Source organism: Hylobates moloch, unplaced genomic scaffold, assembly GCF_009828535.3.
Source record: "Hylobates moloch isolate HMO894 unplaced genomic scaffold, HMol_V3 SCAFFOLD_6, whole genome shotgun sequence".
Taxonomy (NCBI): domain Eukaryota; kingdom Metazoa; phylum Chordata; class Mammalia; order Primates; family Hylobatidae; genus Hylobates; species Hylobates moloch.
Window position 1 is genome coordinate 88,957,041 of NW_026652281.1, and position 22,397 is coordinate 88,979,437.

The window sequence follows — 22,397 nt, forward strand, 5'->3', positions numbered from 1 at the left end:
TAAAAGAGATGAGGAATGTCTAATATTTATGAGAGTGTGGTAAAAGGCTAAATGATGCTAAAGCTGTCAGGTAGGATTTGCTGGACTTGATAGCTAAGGGGCTTGCTGCCTTGATGAAGGCATGAGACAAGGCTTGCTCCAGTGTGTGGGCAATGAGAACCGAAATCCTGTATAAGGTCGAGAGTCTCAAAGGCCAGTAATTACTGACAAACAGCACAGAGAAATAACAAGGAAATTTATCTCATCACGGACTTTGGGTAAGAAAATTATTGTTTCCCTTGAGAATTTGTAACCATAGACCTACCTTCTCTTGAGTTCATGGTTTGTCTTTTACTTTATCTGTGTGGTCCAAGAGCCCTCAGTGTAATATAAAAAAGGATCAGTCCTTTACTGGTAATATATGCCTGGTAAAAACAAAAAGCACCTGTAAGAAACAGTTTAACCCTGACTATGCATGAGTCCCGAAGATGAAGCCCTCCATAAAATGAAGTAAAAACCCCAAGTTTAAAAATATATGAGAAACCATTTACCGTGAGTGAGTGTTAGCATGCAATAAAGAATAAAATTAGACCCCTGAGAACTTCTGATGTATCTATTGAAATAAAAAAATTCCTATTGAAATTTTTTAAAGTAAATTTTTAAATGATTAAAGACATTAAAGAAAGAACCGGGAACAAAAGACAAGATGTGATTTAAAAATACTAGAAACATGTGAAAAAGATGATATTTAACTTTAAAAGTGGGAAAAGGCTGAGGGCAGTGTGCCTCACGCCTGTAATCCCAGCACTCTGGAGGGTAAGGTGGGAGGATCACTTGAGCCCAGGATTTCAAGACCAACCTGAGCAATATAATGGGACTCCATCTCTAAAAAAAAAGAGAGAGAAAGAAAAATGTGGAAAATACATTTATTGATATGTAAAAGTCAACAAACAGGTTAAACATTCTCCTGGAAAAGCAGATAAGACACAGTTTGTGAAGGGAGAAATGATTTGGAAGACAGATGTGAGGAAATTATCCAGTATAGCATAATGGATTCGTCTGGACCAATCAGGAGAGATAACCCAAATAGTCATTTGAACAGGAAACATATAATGTAAAGAATTATTAATTATACTATAGTAATAGATTAGTAAAAAGTAAAGACAACATTAAAGAATATAGGAATAGCATATAAAAGCAGCATCTACCACTCCTAGGGCTCAGATAAAGCTCCCAGGAAGAGTCCCATCCCTATCAGGGCCAAGATCCAGACTTTGGTAGGAAGATATGGCCATGTCTCACTGGATGGCAGAAAAGTTGCTAAAAAGCTACCCTTTGAAACTGGCTGTAAATCTGCCCTGTAAGGTTGCCAAGGAAGATTTTCCTGGGAAAGTGTCTCACTGGAAGCACTCCACTCACAAAACCACTCAAGAGGGAGGTTACTGGGAAAAGCTGCTGACCAGGGGTGCTAAAGAAACTGCTCAAATTGACCAGGCACAGTGGCTCATGCCTGTAATCCCAGCACTTTGGGAGGCCAAGGTGGGTGGATCATTTGAGGTCAGGAGTTCAAGACCAGCCTGGCCAACATGGTGAAATCCCATCTCTACTAAATATACAAAAATTAGCCAGGCGTCATGGCGTGCACCTGTAATCCCAGCTACTTGGGAGGCTGAGGCAGGAGAATCACTTGAAGCCAGGAGGCGGAGGTTGCAGTGAGCTGAGATTGCGCCACTGCACTCCTGGGTGATAGAGGGAGACCTGTCTCAAAAAAAAGAAACTGCTCAAATTGTGGGAGCTGGGTACTGGGGAAGTGGCCTTGCTATGGGAACTAAGCAATGGAGGTGCTCACCAGAATTAGGACGTAAAACCCTTTTCCTCTACAGTGTCTCTCCGGTTTGCTGTACTAACAAAGCTTTATATCATGCTGACTGACAGAGGAAAAACTATTTAAAGAGCTGTTTAGCTGTTTTCTTAGAGCAGGCAAAAAAAAAAGTATGAGAGGAGCTGGATGCAGTGGCTCACGCCTGTAATCCAGCACTTTGGGAAGCCAAGGAACAGAGATTGCTTGAGCCCAGGAGTTCAAGGCCAGCCTGGGCAACACAGTGAGACTGCATCCCTACAAACAATAAAAAAAGATGACATTTGCTTGTAGTCCCAGGTACTCAGGAAGCTGAAGCAGGAGGATCGCTTGAGCCTGAAAGGTTGAGGCTGCAGTGAGGTGTGTTCCCACCACTGCACTCCAGCCTGGACAATAGAGTGAGACCCTGTCTCGGAAAAAAAAAGAAAAATATGAAAGGCAATAAATTTGGAGAAAAGACACTGACATCAATAACCAGCACAGTGGAATATGTATTAAAAAATTTAGAAACGAGGATAGCATGATAACGTCTAGCATGTATTCCAGAAGGAGAGACTAGAGACAATAAGAGGCACTATGAAGAGACAGCAGCTGAGAATTTTTCGGATGTTATGAATACATGAATCCTCAGTTTCAAGAAATAAAATAAGTCTTGGCAGGATAAATAAAACTAAGTCCATTCCAAGAAACCTCATGGTGAAACTGAAGATACACCAAACAAAGAGAAGATATTAAAAGCAACCAGAGAAAAAGAGATACCTACAAAGAAATTATGATTCTAAACTTCAGGCTTTTTTAAAACAACAATAGAAACTAGTAGTCATTGATATAAAATTGCTAAAGTTATGAATATAAGGTAATATTGGAATAGCTAATTAAAGATGCTCTGTTGACAAAAACTGAATCTACAGCACAAGCAAACTGCTTAAGGCTGAAAAGGAAAAGATTTGTAGGTTACCTAATAACCAGATATGAAAATGAATAAGTTATCTAAGAGTTGGTATAAGAAAGGGGAAAAAAACACACTTAGTTAGCAATAAAACCTAGGGCATACTCATAGTTAGAGGAAGGTTGGAGAAAAACTAGCTTAAAAGTAATCACAGAAAAGGAAATACTTTTAGTAAATAATGACTGTCTAATTGTCAAAAGCAATAGAGAAGTGTGAAAGGATGAGAACTGAGAATAAGCAGTTAGAAGTTTTATTTTTGCTAAATTAATTATTTAACATTCCACTGGGGGGAAAAAAGCTCTCTGTTATAAAGAAGTTTGATTCTGTTTTCTTTTTTTATATATCTCTTGACCCAATTACCCTGTGACAAGTTTCTATTTTCTTTTAAAAGGATGATGTTTCCTCACCAGGAGATCTTGTTATAGCAGATGGAGGTAAATTGCACTTACTTCTGTACTTAGTGTTATTGTAAATTCACATTCTAATCATACCATGAGATCAATAAACTATTACACTTTTATAATGTTTCATATATAAACATTTTTATTGACTGCCATTGTAATCGTTATAGGACATACTAGTTGACTAGGAATTTAACTACTTTTAGTTGTTATAAATCTTTAGGCAGTGACTCACTGAGCTTTTATAGAACATAGGTTTTGATGACATTATGACTTGATTATTAAACTTGTATGTGAGATTTCATCATTAAAGTGTTGATCCAATAATGTATTCAACTTCTTTTTCATTCTATGTGTACATTAAGAGCCATTCTTTATCACCTGGTTTCTACAAAGCTTTTCTGTGCCAGGTCTTGCTTCTGCTTCCTTCTGATATCAAGATAGAAATACACTGTCACAAGAGTACACTCACTCCCACCAGCATCCCAGAGGAACAGTGCCTCACCCTGCCATAGTTCAACTAGGAATGAAAAAGTGGTTTTTGCTTAGTGTGAATGACTACAGCTTGATTATGGTATAGATAATTATAGTATTACACCTTAGAAATAGAGCATTAGATCCTACACTTACTAGGCGGATAAAACTTAAAAGTTACATCATTGTCATCTTGAATTTTAAAAATGTTTCTTCCCAGTGACTTAAAATATTTTGATTCTAATTAAACTGAGATAAACCTAATACAGAAGCGTTTACAATATTCAGCGTCTCATGGATTCAGTTTGGCTTTTAGTTTATTTAAGTTAAAGCCTGTGATATATACCTAGACATGCAAGAGTTGTATTTGCTGTGCAAGTCTTTATTCCACTGTATTCTACCTACTTTGAACTGCTCTTAAAGTTTGTTGTAATGTTTCCTATAGCTATTGTTAAAAGAAGCTTTTAGGATAAGAAATATGGTCGTTTTTTTCCCACATAGATTGAATTAAAAATTTTTAAAGTAAAGTTGCTGCTTTTGTGAGCTTCATACAGTATCTGTTTAGTTATTATTACTATTACTTATTTAACTAGATGGTCAACTGATGGAGGGTGATAAAGTATATTGGCCTACTCAATCAGCTTTAACCACACGTTTGAGGCGTCTCATCACTGCATACCAGCGTACTAATAAAAATAGACAAATTCAACAGATACAACCGACTTTCTCGGTGCCTACCAGTGTAATGCAGCCTATTTATGAGGAAGCCACTCTTAATCCTAAAATGGCAGCCAAGATAGAAAGACAGCAAAGGTAAGACAATAACACTAAATTTTTAATGTATTGTCTAAATGTAGCTGTTCATTCTAAAGCCCGTCTGGGTACAGTTATCACGCTTTGTGGAAAACATACATAAAATGTTGGTCAAAGCAAACTGCTTTGTGCACATACACACATATACTTACACATTTATATATGTATAAGCGTGGTAAAACTTATAAAGATTATTGTGTCTTATAGTTAACTAACCATACTGTAATCATTTTTTTTGTCATGTTTAGGAACACTGAGGTATTTAAAAAAATAAATAAATAACTGGGCACAGTGGCTAATGCCTATAATCCCAGCACTTTGGGAGGCCGAGGTGGGAAGAGTGCTTGAGCTCAGGATTTCGAGACCAGCCCCGGCAACAAAGCAAGACCCTCATCTCTACAAAAAATGCAAATATTAGCCAGGTGTGGTGGCTCATGCCTGTGGTCCCAGCCACTCGGGAGACTAAAGTGGGAGTATCACTTGAGCCCAGAAGGTCCGTGCTGCAGTGAGATGTGATTGTGCCACTGCATTGCAGCCTAAGTGACAGAGCAAGACTGTCTCAAAAAGCAGAAACAAAAAAGTGAAGGCATAGAGCAAACTCATGAATTGAATCATTGGCCAGGTGCCATGGCTCACACCTGTAATCCCAGCACTTTGGGAGGCCAAGGTGGGTGAATCACTTGAGGCCAGGAGTTCGAGACCAGCCTGGCTAACATGGCAAAACCCCGTCTCTACTAAAAATACAAAAATTAGCCAGGTGTGGTGCACACCTTTAATCCCAGCTACTTGGGAGGCTGAGGCATGAGAATCGCTTGATACCAGGAAGCAGAGGTTGCAGTGAGCCGGTATCATACCCCTGAACTCCAGCCTGAGTGACAGAGTGAGACTCTCTCAAAAAAAAAAAAAAAGAAAATAATTATCAGTAGAACAAAAGTTTATGTTAATTAAATTCCATTCTATCATATTTTACATTTTACATCCAGACTTATGAAATATAAAAATGTATGGAAAGCTTACGTTCCTTTATTCAGAAGACAAATCCTTGGAACTACTGAGGTCAAAGGGAAAAAATTGCAAGTGACCTTATTAAAAAGACAGGCAACTTCTCTCATTGCACAAGCTTTAACTTCTTAAAACGAATAGAGTACATGGGAAAGAATGGCTATCTTTGGCATAACCTGACTTCCTTGTTACCCGGGTCCTTGGATGTTCTCTGGAAGATATATTGTTCTTTTGTTGTTTCATTTGCAGCACATTGATCATAAAATTTAGTCTGACACTTAAGATTTTAGCTATCTTAGTCAAATTTTCAAATACTACTGCCTGTGTAAATGAACTGTTTTTGTTATCTTTTGTTGCATAACAAACTACCCCAAAACACAATGCTTTAAAACAGCATTAATTTTTTATTTCTCCTGATTCTGTGAGTTGACCCAGGTGCTGCTTCTGCTTTGTATGCTGTTGGCTGGGTTTCTGAGATACCTAGAAGAGCCAGAGTAGCCTCACTCATATGGCTAACAGTTGGTGCTAGCTGCCAGCTGGGAGCTCAGATCCCAAGAGGGACCATTCCAAGTAGAAAGGCAGAAGCTGTAGATTTCTTATGACCCAGTCTCAGTAGTTACAAAATGTCACTTTTGCCATCCTCTGTTGGTCAGAAAAAGCCACAAGGCCAGCCCAGATTTAGGGGAAAGGGAAATAGATTCTACCTATTAATGGGAAGAGTGGCAAAGCATTTGTGACCATCTTTAATCTACAAATTTTCCCTCCATCTGTTGAATCTGGATTAATCTTCCTAAAATATTAGTTTTATCATAACATTCGATGGCTCCTTATTTAGTATAGGTAAAAAGTGTTAAGTTCTTAAGCCTAAGTTTGAAGGTCTCTTCATTTTAGGTTTTAACACGCATTTCTAACTTTATCCACTTCTTTTCCGTCAGCCAGAGTGCCCTACTTATTTTTGACTTCATACCCTAGCCTGTATTGTTTCTATCACCTGGAACACCCTTTCTACCTGTTTATTTCACACCTAGCCCATCCCTCAGAGCTCAGCATATGGCCCATTTCCTCTAATAATTTTTTTTTTTTCTTGAGATGGAGTCTCCCTCTGTCACCCAAGCTGGAGTACAGTGGTGCAATCTTGGCTCACTGCAGCCTCTGCCTCTGGGGTTCAAGCGATTCTCCTGCCTCGGCCTCCTGAGTGGCTGGGTCTACAGGTGTGCATCACCATGCCTCGCTAATTTTTGTATATTTAGTAGACACTGGGTTTCACCATGTTGGCCAGGCTTGTCTTGAACTCCTGACCTCAAGTGGTCCGTCTGCCTCAGCTTCCCAAAGTGCTGGGATTACAGGCATGAGCCACTGCACCAGGCCTCTTCTATTAATTTTTTTAAACAGTCTAGCTCACAGTATTCTATTTTTTGTACTCACATAGCAACTTATTTAAGTAAACTACTCGTTTGTCACAATAATATAAGATATTGTAATGAAATTCATCTTTTCCTTTCTATCTTTCTCAATTGTATCTTCTTGGGGATGGGCACTGTATGTCATATTTTTTGTGTCCTGTTTAGTCTTTCAATTAATCGTTTTTCCCATTTTTATTCTTATTACCCAGATTTAATGACTTGGGTTTCCCAAGCTAACTATTTTTACATCATAATTACATTAATCTTCTTAATGTATCACTATGATAAAAATGGCCCATTCACATTTTTCAAAGGTCTTTCCCATATGTTTTTTCTAATTTACACAACAATCCTGTGAGTTAAGCAAGGACAGGGTTCTACACATGCACTAAGGTTTGCAGATCTATGGTGCATGATGATTATATTACCATCTCAAAGCATCAGGAGCTTTCAAGTGAAAGAGATTACTTTTACCCAGGCCTTTAGAGCATTTCATAATCTGACCCAAACCCTATCTGGCTTTGTCTCCAATATAAGCCATATCCTTGTCAATCTGGAATACTCATCTTTCCCTTCCAATATGGACCACTCCCTCTTTGCTTACTCTGTGCTTCCTCGCTTTCCCTAACCTTAGCCTCATCCCATCTGAAATGCCACTTACTCTGTGATGCCTTTCTTGATTGTCAAGTCTGAACTGATCCTTCTATCTTCTGTGCTCTCCTGAAACTTTTGGTTTCTTTAACTCACACAAATATAAGGTATTACCTTATACTATAAATGTGTTTGATTTTATCTTTTTCCTGAAGGGCAGGATCATCTTATATGATTTTGTATCCTGTGCTTATTTTCTCACATAGTAAAAATGCAAAACACCATTATTGTCTGAAGGAATAGTGTATACTTTTAAAAGTATGTTTGGGGACACATATCATCAGGACCTCCTGAGGCTGTGTCACAGGCACATGTCCTTAACTATTAAAAGTAAATTCCTTTTTTTTTTTTTTTGGAGACAGAGTCTCGCTCTGTCGCCCAGGCTGGAGTGCAGTGGCACAATCTCGGCTCACTGCAAGCTCCACCTCTTGGGTTCACGCCATTCTCCTGCCTCAGCCTCCTGAGTAGCTGGGACTACAGGTGCCCACCACCGTGCCCAGCTAATTTTATTTTTGTATTTTTAATAGAGACAGGGTTTCACCATGTTAGTCAGGATGGTCTCTATCTCCTGACCTTGCGATCCACCTGTCTCGGCCTCCCGAAGTGCTGGGATTACAGGCGTGAGCCACCACGCCCGGCCCATTAAAAGTAAATTTTTTTAAAAAAAAGTGTGGTTGGATGGATGAGTTAACTAGCATTTAAAAATGTTTTACAAGGCAGCAAGCTTGTATTTAATCCTATAGTGTTAGGTACTTGAAATGTTTTAAGTTTGTATTGTAGTCATTATATTTAGTATTAATATTAATTTTAGTGACCAGTGTGGTTTTTTTCTTTAATCTGACTCAAAATAGATGGACAAGAAGAGAAGAAGCTGACTTTTATAGGGTTGTATCTACATTTGGAGTCGTTTTTGACCCTGACAGAGGCCAATTTGATTGGACAAAATTTAGAGCTATGGCTAGGCTACATAAGAAAACTGATGATAGTTTGGAAAAATATTTGTATGCATTCATGTCCATGTGTCGAAGGGTTTGTCGTCTTCCTTCCAAAGAAGGTATGTATCAAATTTCTTTTTTTCCTGGTTTCGGTCAAAGAAGCAAAAATCACTAAAATTCAGAAATTTCCAATTTGTCTATTTTATGTGAAATTTCAATACTATCTAATTCAACTTGTCAGTAATTTTTTAGAATTATAAATAAACTAGCTTAAATATCCCCTATTCTTTAATCCTGCTATTAAAATGAGATCTAAAGAGAATAAAGGTATGCACTGAGTCTTAAGAAAATAGGTAGAGTTTAGTGATAGATTTATGATTAAGAGGTGGTGGAAGATAAAGGATTGCTTTTGTTAAACAGAACTAACCTATATTTTCAATCCATCTTACAGGAATTGTGCTAGAGGGTTTATTTACCTGAATAATTTTGCAAAGAATGAACCCCCACTCATAAGACATTTTAAAGAATTTTCTAGAAAAGATCTCCCAGGGCCATCTTCACAAAAGACTACTAAGCAGGGGCATTGATGCAACTCAACTAAGGAATTGTTCTGGGATGCATTTCATTGTCTTCAAAGCCCAGAGACATAGCTCATCCTGTCAGCAGTTCCTCTCAGTAATGCTATGTAATGAATAGTTGTCTCCATTCTTTGTTGTGTATGATTTCTCACTGCTAAACCCAATGGCCTGCTATTCCTGTTTTATAGTAAAAAGATTTCCTTACTTGTTTTAAATGTATTTCCTAACAGATTTTTTGTCAGTTCACTGAATGGAGTAGCCAATCACTTGATTACTGGGTAATTCAGAGTAGATTTCAGTCTGTTTTCAGGTCTACTGGAAAACCATAAATGAGGATAAAATGACAGATAAAGCAAAATATTGTGTCATTTATAGTTGGCAAGAGGCCCTCATTTTTAAAAAATTTTCTTAGTTCCCATCAATAATATAGTGATATGAATATATCCATCACTTTTGATTCTAGTTTTAAAAGGGAAAGAGCTAATTACTAAATAATCATTGAAAATGTATTTTCAATGTGAGTTAGGATATTTGAGGCAGGGGCATGAGGCGGCGGTGGCCAGGTGCAGGCCAGGACCCCACTCCTTCCAGTGGCACCATGGGGAAGGCCATGGGCAACCCAAAGCAGGCACTGCCCTGCGTGGCCAAACTGCGGACAGTCCACATGGAGGTGCATCAGCACAGAGGCAGCATTGCAAAAAGAAAAAAAAAAAGGACATAAAGCTGAGTGTTAGAAAGACACCAGGCTGGGCACAATGCCTCACGCCTGTAATCCAGCACTTTGGGAGGCCAAGGTAGGAGGATCACTTGAGCCCAGGAGTTTGAGACAAGCCTGGGCAACATAGGGAGACCCCATCTCTACAAAAATAAAAAAAACAGTCACTTGTAGTGGTGCATGGCTATGGTCCCAGCTACTTGAGAGGCTAAGGCAGGACCCAGGACCTGGACCCAGAACCCAGGACCAGGACCCAGGAGGTCGAGGCTGCAGTGACCCATGATGACACCACTGCACTTGATCTCAAGCAACAGAGCAACATCTGATAAATAAGTAAACGAGCAAGATCTGATAAATAAATAAACAGAAAGCTACTCACCAAACATATGGTACTGTGTTTGGTGATTACACATGGACTGAGTTTGGTGAACCCTTTCTGACCAGGAACATGCGGGATTCTATTGTTGACACAGAATTAAAGGTTAAAGACCCATAGCTCATTGATTTGAGTACGTGCACTATTGCACTTCACATCTTCCAGCAGAATGAAGATGGCCCTAGCAGTGAAAATTTGGAGGAAGAGACAGAAGATATAATTGTGGCAAATCACTGGGTTCTGCCTGCAGCCGAATTCCATGGGCTTTGGAACAGCCTAGTGTCTGATGTGGAAATCAAATCACACCTTGATTATGTGATTACAACCTTACCATTTTCAGACAAGAATGTCAACAGCAGCCTCAGCACCTGACCGGGTGGTGCTGCTGCAGGGTCCTCCAGGAACTGGAAAAACATTCCGATGTAAAGCATTAGCCCAGAAATTGACTATTAAACTTTCAAGCAGGTACTGGTATGGCCCATTAATTGAAATAAATAGCCCTAGCGTCTTTTCTAAACGGTTTTCCAAAAGTGACAAGCTGATAACTAAGACGTTCCAGAAGATTCAGGATTTGATTGATTATAAAGATGCTCTGGCATTTTCACTGATTGATGAGATAGGAAGTCTCACAGTCACCCAGAATGAAAGCCATCAGGTGCCATTGGCATGGTCAACACTGTCTTGACCCAAATTAATCAGATTAAAAGGCATTTTAATGTAGTCATTCCAACTACTTCCAACATCACTGTGAAGATTGACATGGCCTTTGTGGACAGGTCTGATATCAAGCAGTATATCAGTCTGCGCTCTGCAGCAGCCATCTTCAAAATTTACCTTTTTTGTTTGGAAGAACTGGTCAAGTGCCAGGTCATATACCCTCCTCAGCAGCTATTAACCCTCCAAAAGCTGGAGATGATTGGCTTCATTGAAAACAATGTGTCAAAATTGAGCTTCCTTTTGAGTGACATTTCAAAGAAGATCGAGGGCCTCCATGGCCAGTTCCTGAGGAAACTCCTTTTTCTGGCTCATACACTTATGTCCAGGCTACGCCAGGCTTTCTCTCTGTGTGTGGACAAGCAGTTTGAAGAGACGAAAGAAGCTTTCAGCTTACATTTGGTCCTGGGCTTCCCATTCCATAGCTTTCTAGTGGAGAGCACACAAATAGTAACATCACTTGCCTCACAACAGCCACCACTCTGGAAATCCCCTCTATAAAAATTTGCTTAGGTCCGTCTACAAGCCAGAAACCTACAACACCAACCTTTGTTACAAGTATTATATTTACTTTAGCTTAAAATGCACATTAGAAGACAAACAGCTTGTCATTTTAACTGTTGTTAAAAGATAATTCAAATGGTTGGTGTCTTTGTTAAGAATTGCCTCAGTGTGGCCAGCGCAGTGGCTCATGCCTGTAATCCCAACACTTAGGGAGGCCGAGGCAGGCGGATCACAAGGTCAGGAGTTCGAGACCAGCCTGGCCAACATGGTGAAAACCTGTCTCTACTAAAGATACAAAAAATTAGCCGGGTGTAGTGGCATGCGTCTGTAATCCCAGCTACTCGGGAGGCTGAGGCAGGAGAATTGCTTCAACCTGGGAGGCGCAGATTGCAGTGAGCTGAGATCGCGCCATTGCACTCCAGCCTAGGTGACAGTGTGAGACTCCGTCTCAAAAAAAAAAAAAAAAAAAAGAATAGCCTAAGTGTGTTTATTGCCATCCTGCTTTCAATTGATGGATGCAAAATGCTACACAAGTTTGGTTTTTTCAAAAAAGGAAGATTAACATAGGTATATAGAAGCAGGAAAATTGTATCACCCTAAATAAGCATGTAATCATAGCATTAAAAAATGAACATATCACTCAAGCTAGAAGGTGGCAATGGCTTTGTGATGTCAGCTTGATTAATGCAAAAATGGCTTGGAGACTTTTTAATGGATAATAAAACCTATTTCTATATTAATAGAAATTGAGAGAAAATTCTAGGTAAGTGTTCTTTTATGATAATCAAACATGGTTCCATTTGCAGGAAGAGTGCAGACCCACAGTGTTCAAGTGCTGGATATCCCTCATAAACCAGTGCAGGCACACATGCATTGCTTGGATATTTCTTCCCGTTGTTTTGTTGGTTCAATAACATTTTTCACATCTCAGGCCAGACGTGGTGGCTCACGCCTGTAATCCCCACATTTTGGGAGGCCAAGGCTGGTGGGGCAACATGGTGAAACCCTGTCTATACTAAAAATACAAAAATTAGCTGGGCATGGTGGCAGGCACCCATAATCCCAGCTATTCAGAAGGTCGAGGCACGAGAATCACTTGAGCCCAGGAGGCGGAGGTTGCAGTGAGGCAAGATCGCACCATTGCACTCCAACATGAGCGACAGAGCAAGCCTCTGTCTCAAAAAAAGAAAAGAACAAAACAAAACATTATTCACATCTCAAATGATGATTCATATTAATAGAATATAAAATAAATGGGACAATAATTGGTGTATTTTATAGAATATTAAGTTTTGCTTTTATGTCATGTTAAAATAAATTTCAATCGCTTCTCTTAGCCTTTTGGCTAAGATCAAATGTAAAATAGATTTCGTATTAATGCTTTGTTAAAAAAAAATGTGAGTGAGATTGAGGTTCTACTTAACTCAGGGCATTTGTCAAATTTCCTCACTTTATAGTGTCCTTAATGTCTCAGTAATTTTTTTCACAGCACTCAAGGCCAGAAGAATTACCTAACATTTCTGTCTAATGAATAATTAGGTCTGACAACTCAATAAGTATTTATGTCCTCACAATCCAGTAATTATTTAAAAACATAGCATATTGAAAGAAAAAATAATACTTCTGTTTCTTTCTTAAGTAGCCACAATTATTAATCAAATGTGTGCACTGGTTGGGCACTGTATAACTTTTCAAATCTTAGTAGACTGTGTTCTTCCCACCTTGTTTCCTGCTCCATATTGATTTTTGCATGGTCCTTGATTTTTTTCAAATATTTTTGTTTTGAACTACTTTTAAAATTACAGAAGAGTGCAAAAAATGTACGAGGAGTTTCCATCTATCTCTCACCCTTCCTCTTTTTGTTTTTCTTTTTTTTTTTTTTTTTTTTTTTGAGATGGAGTCTCGCTCTGTCACCCAGGCTGGAGTGCAGTGGCGCGATCTCAGCTCACTGCAAGCTCCACCCCCGGGTTCACGCCATTCTCCTGCCTCAGCCTCCCGAGTAGCTGGGACTACAGGTGGCTGCCACCATACCTGGCTAATTTTTTGTATTTTTAGTAGAGACGGGGTTTCACCGTGTTAGCCAGGATGGTCTCGATCTCCTGACCTCGTGATCCACCAGCCTCGGCCTCCCAAAGTGCTGGGATTACAGGCATGAGCCACTGCACCTGGCCCTTCCTCTCTTAATGTTAACATTTTACCAGAGTAATTATAGTATAATTATCAAAACAAGAAATTAACATTAATGCCATTAACTAAACTAAATACCTATTTTAATTTTACCAGTTTTTCAACTAATGTCCCTTTTTGTTCCAAGATCCTACAATGTATTTGGTTTTTCTTTCTCATTAGCTTCCTGCAATCCATAACAGGTTCTCAGCTGTTCTTATCTTTAATGACTTTGATACCTTTGAAAAGTGTTGATCAGTTATTTGGCCATGTATCCCTCAATTTGAGCTTGTCTTAGGTTGTTTCATGACTGGATTGAGGTCATGCATTTTTGGCCAGAGTGTCACAGAAATGATGTGTTCTCAGAATGTAATATCAAGGGATTGGTAATGTCAGTATGTCTTATTACTGATGATGTTGACTTTAACTGCGTGGTTAAGGTAGTTTATGCTGCATTTGGCCAGTGTAAATTTACTGTAATTAACAAATATCTTAAGCTTCACAAATCTTGTTTCTTCTCAAACTTTCACTCATTGATTTTTAGTATCTGCCAGATACTAAATCTTGTCTACAACATTTTTTTCTGTGGAATTCTGCTGTAAGAAAGGATGTTTCATTCTCTCTCATCTATTTAATCAGTTATTTATTCATATCAGTATGGATTCATGGATACTTATTCTATAGGTTACAATCCAATATTGTCTTTATTTATTGCTCAGATTGTTCCATATTTGGCATTAGGAGCTGCTTATGTTGGTCCCTGCGTTATTTCAGCAAGCCCATATTTCTTGAGTACTTTCCAAGTGTCAGTAACCCACTTTTGCAAAGGCATAACCTTATCAGAGGTATGAGGTAGCATGAGTTCATGTTGAAACTCAACTATCTCAAGCTAGTAATTTGTGCAGTGTTTGAAAGATGTGGCTGTGTTTCCCTATAAATTTGAGAAAGCCCTTGTTGCCCCTGTGAGTTCACTCCAATGTCCTGTTACCTTTTGCAGTTTGAGATATGCCAGCTTACATTTGTTTATGGAGTATCACTTAACACAAGCTTGTCCAGCCCGTGGCCCAGGACAGCTTTGAATGTGGCCCAACACAAATTCGTAAACTTTCTTAAAATATTATGAGGTTTTTTTTTTTTTTTTGCAATTTTTTTAAGTTCATCAGCTATCGTTAGTGTTAGTGTATTTTATATGTGGCCCAATACAATTCCTCTTACAATGCAGCCCAGGGAAGCCAAAAGATTGGACAACCCTGAACACTTCTAATTTATATTTATAAGTGACTTTGAGCAAGTGTTTGTGTCATTAAGACAAATATTATTAAATTCATAGCTCATAGGGAATTTCTTAAAAGTCCCAGTTCTATTAATGTACTTCCAAAATAATGTTACGTTTTACATTAGCATCCAGTGTTTTATGTTACATGATTTTTAGTACTTATTTTTAAAACTTTCTTCTTTTTAAAACTTTACTGAAATTTCAAAATTCTCACTGAATTTCTCCTCACTGAAAAGAAATTCTGGAAACTATACAGTGATATTGCATGGAGGCACATTTTAGAAATGGTATTGTTATAAATATATAAAGATGTATTTATAATGATTTATTTATAAATAAAGGATTTTTGAGATTAATATTTTTGTCCTTGTTTCAATATGTAGAATTGGTGGATCCAAATATTTTTATCCAGCCCATCACAGAAGAACGTGCTTCTAGGACTTTGTATCGCATTGAACTTCTAAGAAAAGTACGGGAACAGGCCCTTCGACATCCACAGTTGTTTGAACGCTTGAAGCTTTGCCATCCAAATCCAGATTTACCAGTCTGGTGGGAATGTGGCCCCCATGATAGGGATTTGCTTATTGGTGCTGCCAAACACGGGGTGAGCCGAACAGACTATCACATTCTTCGTGATCCTGAACTCTCATTTATGGCAGCTCAGAGGAACTACAGTCAAAGTAAGATGGCTCATTCAAGGACTTGTACCCCACTTTTACAGCAATATCAAGTAGCACTTTCTGCTTCTCCTCTTACCTCTCTACCTAGGCTCCTAGATGCTAAAGGTATTATTCTAGAGGAGATGAAAGTTAAAAGTGAAAACCTTAAAGAGGAGCCTCAGTCTTCTGAAGAAGAATCTATGTCTTCTGTGGAAACCAGGACACTAATAAAATCTGAGCCTGTAAGTCCAAAGAATGGTGTTTTACCACAGGCTACTGGAGACCAGAAATCTGGTGGAAAAAGTGAAACAGACAGACGCATGGTTGCAGCCAGAACGGAACCCCTAACTCCAAACCCAGCTTCTAAGAAACCAAGAGTCCACAAAAGAGGATCAGAATCTAGTTCTGATTCTGACTCAGATTCTGAGAGATCATCCTGTTCTTCCAGATCATCTTCTTCCTCATCATCCTCCTCTTCTTGCTCCCACTCTCGATCAGGCTCTAGTTCTTCTTCATCTTCATCTTGTTCTTCAGCATCTTCTTCATCCTCTTCCTCCACCTCTTCCTCCTCCTCCTCCTCTTCATCTTCATCAGAAGAAAGTGACAGTGATGAAGAGGAAGCCCAAAAACGAGGTACTATGCATAAAATAATTCTACTTTTTTAACATAACTTTTCTTTTTTTTTTTGAGACGGAGTTTCGCTCTTGTTGCCGAGTCTGGGGTGCAGTGGTGCAATCTCAGCTCACTTCAACTTCCACCTTCTGGGTTCAAGCAACTCTCCTGCCTCAGCCTCCCAAGTGGCTGGGATTACAGGCATGCGCCACCATGCCCGGCTAATTTTGTATTTTTAGTAGAGAAGGGGTTTCTCCATGTTGGTCAGGCTGGTCTCAAACTCCCGACCTCAGGTGATCTACCCACCTCAGCCTCCCAAAGTGCTGGGATTACAGGCGTGAGCCACCAGGCCCGGCCTAATATAACTTTTCAAGTGAAAATGAAAAGAACTAGTTTCAGGTAACTTAAGGATGTTTAAAATTGTTTGCTTAAGGTGTTTTTTTGTTTTGTTTTTTTGAAACAGAGTCTCACTCTGTCACCCAGGCTGGAGTGCAATGGCATGATCTCAGCTCACTGCAACCTCCGCCTCCCAGGTTCAAGCAATTCTCCTGCCTCAGTCTCCTGAGTAGCTAGGATTACAGGCACCCACCACCATGTCCAGCTAATTTTTGTATTTTTGTAGAGACAGGGTTTCACCGTGTTGGCCAGGCTGGTCTTGAACTCCTGACCTTAGGTGATCCGCCTGCCTTAGCCTCCCAAAGTGCTGGGATTACAGGCATAAGCCACCATGCCCGGCCTGTTTGCTTAAGTTTTATATATACAGATTTTCTTAGGAAAGCACTATTGAGAAGAAAACTAGTTACTGATACAAATTCCCTGTTCAGTATTCAAGGCATTACCCAGTAGATTAATCAGGCAATTGAATTAGGAATTTTACACAGTAGTTTGATTTATTTGTGATCATCTTAAATTGAATATTATATTTTCCCAGGAACAAGTTGATGAGTGAACAAGTAAAAGATAATATTATATAGCAGTCACCAAGAGTCTTAGGCCAATGAGAATATCATAAGCCATTTGTCAGCCATGACAAGTTTGTCAGCAGAACAGTGTTTGGTGGTCCTCTTCTGCAGGAGCTCTTGCAGCAGTCCACCAGTTCAGGGGCAAGAAAATGAGTCCAATTAAACATGAGCAGGAGCTGGGGTCTCTTGTAACAACTCCATAGGCATAACTTTCAGGGTTGCTGCAAGGAACATGCCCAATTCTAAGAGTTACAAGAGTCACCTAATCGAGAGAATTATGGTATCCTCATCAGGTATTTATAGTTCTGCCAATCCAGATGAAGTCTACCAATCAGGAATCATTTTAAAAATAATGAGTAATGAAGTCAGGCGTAGTGCACACCTGTAATCCGAGCTACTTGAGAAGCTGAGGCAGGAGTATTACTTGAGCCCAGGAGTTCTGTCCAGGCTGTGCAACACAGCAAGACCCTGTCTCTTAATAATAATGATAGGTACTTTTTTTATATTCTAGGTGATTTTTTTTCCCTTTTTTTATCATTTGTTTTTACTTCTAACATTTTCATTTTCAGATGTTTCTGAATAATTATATAAGATCTTTATGTATAAAACTATTTTATGCAGTCTTTTGAAAAAATGATTATAATTGTTCTTAGCAGAAAGTACTACTCACATGAAAGCCTATGACGAAGAAAGCGTCGCGTCACTGAGCACTACCCAGGATGAGACTCAGGATAGTTTTCAGATGAACAATGGGACACCAGAGTCTGCTTACATCTTACAAGGTGGATATATGCTGGCAGCCTCGTATTGGCCAAAGGTAAAGAAATAATTTCTTATTGGGATAGGTCATTTTTTAGTATTTTTCTATATTGCTTCAATGGTAGATATTCTTACTATGTGGAAAAATAGGTCAGCGTAAAATGTAGGATGACATTTTGGTGTTAGCTCCGAAAGTATAAATTACTGCTATCAAGTAAATAGTTCTGCTTTAATGTGTATGCTTCTCAACATAACTTTAGAATGTTTAGAATAAAAGATAATGAATCCTTACTTTCAAGTTAATCCTAAAGTGCTTCTTTATGAAATAGGTGCTTTTGACTGAGTCTCCTTGAAGAAGTTTACTGTAGCCAGTTGTGACCTAGAATGAAAAGTTCATTTAAATACACGTACATTCAGTGGAAGAAGAAAGATTGGATTAATACAATTTTTCTTCCTTTTTTTTTTTGAGTCTCGCTCTGTTGCCCAAGCTGGCTTACAGTGGCACGATCTCGGCTCACTGCAACCTCTGCCTCCCAGGTTCATGCAATTCTCCTGCCTCAGCCTCCCAAGTAGCTGAGATTACAGGCACCCGCCTGTAGAGACAGGGTTTCACCATGTTGGCCAGGCTGGTCTTGAACTCCTGACCTTAGGTGATCCGCCTGCCTTAGCCTCCCAAAGTGCTGGGATTACAGGCATAACCCTGCCTGGCTAATTTTTGTATTTTTAGTAGAGACAGGGTTTCACCATGTTGGCCAGGATGGTCTCAAACTCCTGACTTCAAGTGATCCGCTCACCTTGGCCTCCCAAAATGCTGAGATTACGGGTGTGAGCCAGTGCACCCGACCAATTTTTCTTCCATTATGTGACTAGACTAGTGCTGGAATACTTACCTTTAAGAATGAGGTTGGGAAATGGGAGAATGGAGGGTTTTCTCCTCTTCTGTATACGTGTAAGTTGTTTGAACTTTTTATTAGGAGTCTGTATTACTTTTTAATTATAACAGCAAAAATTATCTTTGTGGTATAACTTTTTGTCTGTTTGTTTGTTTTTGAGACATGGTCTCACTCTGTCAGCCAGGCTGGAGTATAGTGGCACAATTTTTTAATTTTCTGCAGAGACAGGGTTTTGCTATGTTGCCCAGGCTGGTCTCAATCTCCTGGCTTCAAGCAATCCTACCACCTTGGCCTCCCAAAGTGCTGGGATTACAGACAGGTGTGAGCCACCACGCCTGCTTATGGTATAATATTTTTGAACTTCACCAAAGGGAATCTGTACTCAACTTGTTGCAGAATTGTAATATATATATATATATATGAGAATATGTATGCATAGCACATACACATATGTTGAACTAGGGTTAAATCCATTAAGACTCTTGAGCTATTTGATCTCCAAAGGTCTGATCTATTATTAAAATTATACTTTGATGTTGCATGCTTTTCTAGGATCGTGTGATGATCAATAGATTGGACAGTATTTGTCAAACAGTTCTGAAAGGAAAGTGGCCTTCAGCTAGAAGAAGTTATGATGCTAACACAGTGGCTTCTTTCTATACCACAAAACTGCTGGACAGCCCTGGAGCAGCTACAGAATACAGCGAGCCCAGTGTACCTACTCCCCCAGGTGCCGGTGTTAAAGAAGAACATGATCAGTCAACACAGATGTCAAAGGTGAAGAAGCATGTACGAGAAAAGGAGTTTACAGTGAAAATCAAAGACGTATGTGTATTTTTATTGCCCTAGGGCCTGATTGCGATTGCGGTGTGCAGCATGCTTTTCCTGCAAATGGCTGCCTGCTCTTACTCTTCCTTCCTTCACATACCTGTTTCTTGGTATTTGGATTATTTTCTTTCTGATATCCAGGTTATTAAACTTGAATATTCTACTAGAGGGATCGTCATTAAATATGCTTTTCTCTTTATGCTTCTGAAAATAGTTCTAATCAAAATGCTTTCTTAAACAGTGTGACAATTTCTAATTGTTTTGGTTCTTTTATATAGTATTTAAATGGTATGTCAGTGTACTTTCTGTTTTAAACATTTAGCATGCCATGTTATCAGTAATGTTTCATTTTTAAATGATTTTTGAAGCTTAACTTATTACTTAGTGTCTAAAACATAGTTAATGTCCTCCAAAATGTCATATGAATAATGTACAGAGAGATGTATGTCTAAAGTTGAAAATGTTACAATGTACTAGTCACATGTAAAACCTTGTTTTGGTCAGAAAAGTGTGTAGAGTACTTGTATTTTTTTCATTCAAAATAGAAAATTTGGTGTTATTATAGAAATTGATTTAAAATGTTTTTATTTGATTGATTTATGAATGAGAAATGAACTTCTTTGATGTTTCAGGATTTTTACTTCATTTTTTTCCTCAGTAAAAAAATTCTCTTAATCCTGCAGTAAGATTTTTTTTAACAGTTTCTGTCGTAATAATGCTATTTGTTTAACAGGAAGGTGGTTTGAAGTTGACATTTCAGAAGCAAGGGCTTGCTCAGAAAAGACCATTTGATGGTGAAGATGGTGCTCTGGGGCAGCAGCAGTACCTCACTCGGCTTCGAGAGCTTCAAAGTGCATCAGAGACCAGCCTCGTCAATTTCCCAAAATCCATACCAGTATCAGGTGAATATGCAAGTAATAATTGTCGTACTATGAAATATTTTCTGTCATGTCCAAATCTTCTTTTATAGATGCTTGTAATAAAAATTTATTTTTCCTTTGTTGGAACCTCTTAAGCCTATGAAGTAATCAATAGAATTTTAAATCTTAATAAATATTTTTTGGAACTTTTAACATGACATTTTAAAGCATAAAGGGCAGTTTTCATTTTGGGGCCTTGAGTAGTTGGGTGGGAACATCATTTTGTCAAGTTGCCTCATACAGGTAAAAGTTCAAACTGCATTTCAGTATCACAAATTAATGGTGATTGGTAGAAGAAGTTAAAAAGAGAAGTTTTAAAAAAACTTTATAGAGTTTGTACAGTCCAGGCATCTACAGGATACAGGTGTTATCTATGACTAATCCCTAAAAGGTAATCATTCATCCTTATGGAATACTTATAGAAATAAGGTTCCTTAAATAGCCCTTTTTATTATTGGGCAGCTCGAATTGTCAGAAAATTCCTCTATTTAGAAGTAAATTTTGCCTCCTATAGGATCTTCTCAATTATCGAAGTTCTGTCTTTAAAAGGCAATGCATAATTAACCTAATCCTGTGTCTACATGATAAATCTTAGCATTTTGAAAGCAATTCTCAGATCTCCCCTACAAACTATCTGTCTGTCTTCTAATCTTTTGGCAATTTGAATCAACAAATATTTATTAAATACCTAATTGGTGCCTTGTGCTCTGTACTCTGTAGGCATTGAGGAATGCATTAGACATTGGTTTTAGTTTTTGTTTTGTTTTGGATTTCTGTTGAGATAATGTCTCACTATGTTGCCTAGGCTAGTCCTAAACTCCTGACCTCAAGCAGTCCTCCCACCTGGCCTCCCAAAGCTCTGAGATTACAGGCATGAGCCATCACGCCCAGCCTATTTTTGTTATATCTTAGTACTTTAATTTATCTGTGTTCCTCTAAAAGTGTGATGTCAAGAATTGAGAATGAAAATTAAAAAAAAAAAGTTGAGAATGATACTCAAGATCAACTGAGTCTTAATGTGTGGACCACAACATACTGATCTCCTAAAGTACTAGTTGTCAATTCAAGCAAATGAGTGTCTTGAATTTCCCTTCCTTGTGCATAAAGCTAAAGACTGTACTTCAGTATTCTACTAAGTCTAGTTGCCAAGCAATACATGCTGTATTGTAAGTGTTGTCTTGAATTGATCACTATTTCCAAATGCCACTATTACCACTTCTTAAATTATAAATTAGTTTAGCTTCATCAGCATCAGTTTGGTCTCTTGTGGATTCATTAACCATTCAATGTAGTTTTCCAATTAATAGACCTTTAGACATGTATGAATTGCACTTCAAATATGAATCAGCCATGCTTCTATTACTGAAGAATAAATCCCCCAAATTATGCTTTACAATTACAGTCGCCCAAATTATACGTTACAATTAACAATTTTGTTATCAAGGAGCCCTTTTTTTTTTTCACCAGAAAATGGTAACAAATGGGGAAGATAAGCTGTGCATTCTTTTGCCCAACCTAAGTGGGGCTTAATAATACCACTATTCTTACTGTTTAAAACTCCACTGTAAAGTGAGATTGATACTTCTATTGCCTGAACATTTTATTGCTGTTGCAGCTGAAGATTTTATAGCTTTTGCCTATAAGTCATTCTTTGGTAAATAATACTGTTTTTAATAATATCAGTAGTAGGGGTCCAGTGTGGTGGCACATGCCTGTAATCCCAGAACTTTGGGAGGCCTAGGCGGGTGGATCACTTGAGGTCAGGAGTTCGAGATCAGCCTAACTGACATGGTGAAACCCTATCTGTACTAAATACAAAAAAAAAAAAAAAAAATTAGCTGAGCGTGGTGGTGCATGCCTGGATTCCCAGCTACTCAGGAGGCTAAGGCAGGAGAATCGCTTGAATCCGGGAGGCGGAGGTTGCAGTGAGCCAAGATCGGGCCATTGTACTCCAGCCTGGGCAACAAGGG

General features: G+C 38.7%; 1 protein-coding gene and 1 pseudogene across 14 annotated transcripts in view; both read left to right on the forward strand.

The window, feature by feature from the left end:
- CHD9 (chromodomain helicase DNA binding protein 9) overlaps positions 1-22,397 on the forward strand; it is a 282,887-nt gene that overhangs the window by 243,103 nt on the left and 17,387 nt on the right. For 8 of the 14 annotated variants that reach the window (XM_058440973.1, XM_058440979.1, XM_058440980.1 and 5 more), the window contains 7 exons: positions 3,178-3,220; positions 4,255-4,474; positions 8,382-8,584; positions 15,178-16,086; positions 17,681-17,844; positions 19,232-19,504; positions 20,241-20,409. In XM_058440973.1, the coding sequence (XP_058296956.1) occupies positions 3,178-3,220; positions 4,255-4,474; positions 8,382-8,584; positions 15,178-16,086; positions 17,681-17,844; positions 19,232-19,504; positions 20,241-20,409 (1,981 nt within the window). The remainder of the gene's footprint in view (positions 1-3,177; positions 3,221-4,254; positions 4,475-8,381; positions 8,585-15,177; positions 16,087-17,680; positions 17,845-19,231; positions 19,505-20,240; positions 20,410-22,397) is intronic. The other 6 variants (XM_058440975.1, XM_058440974.1, XM_032157338.2 and 3 more) reach the window with 3 other exon arrangements.
- Positions 8,599-11,825, forward strand: LOC116471254 (pachytene checkpoint protein 2 homolog; annotated as a pseudogene).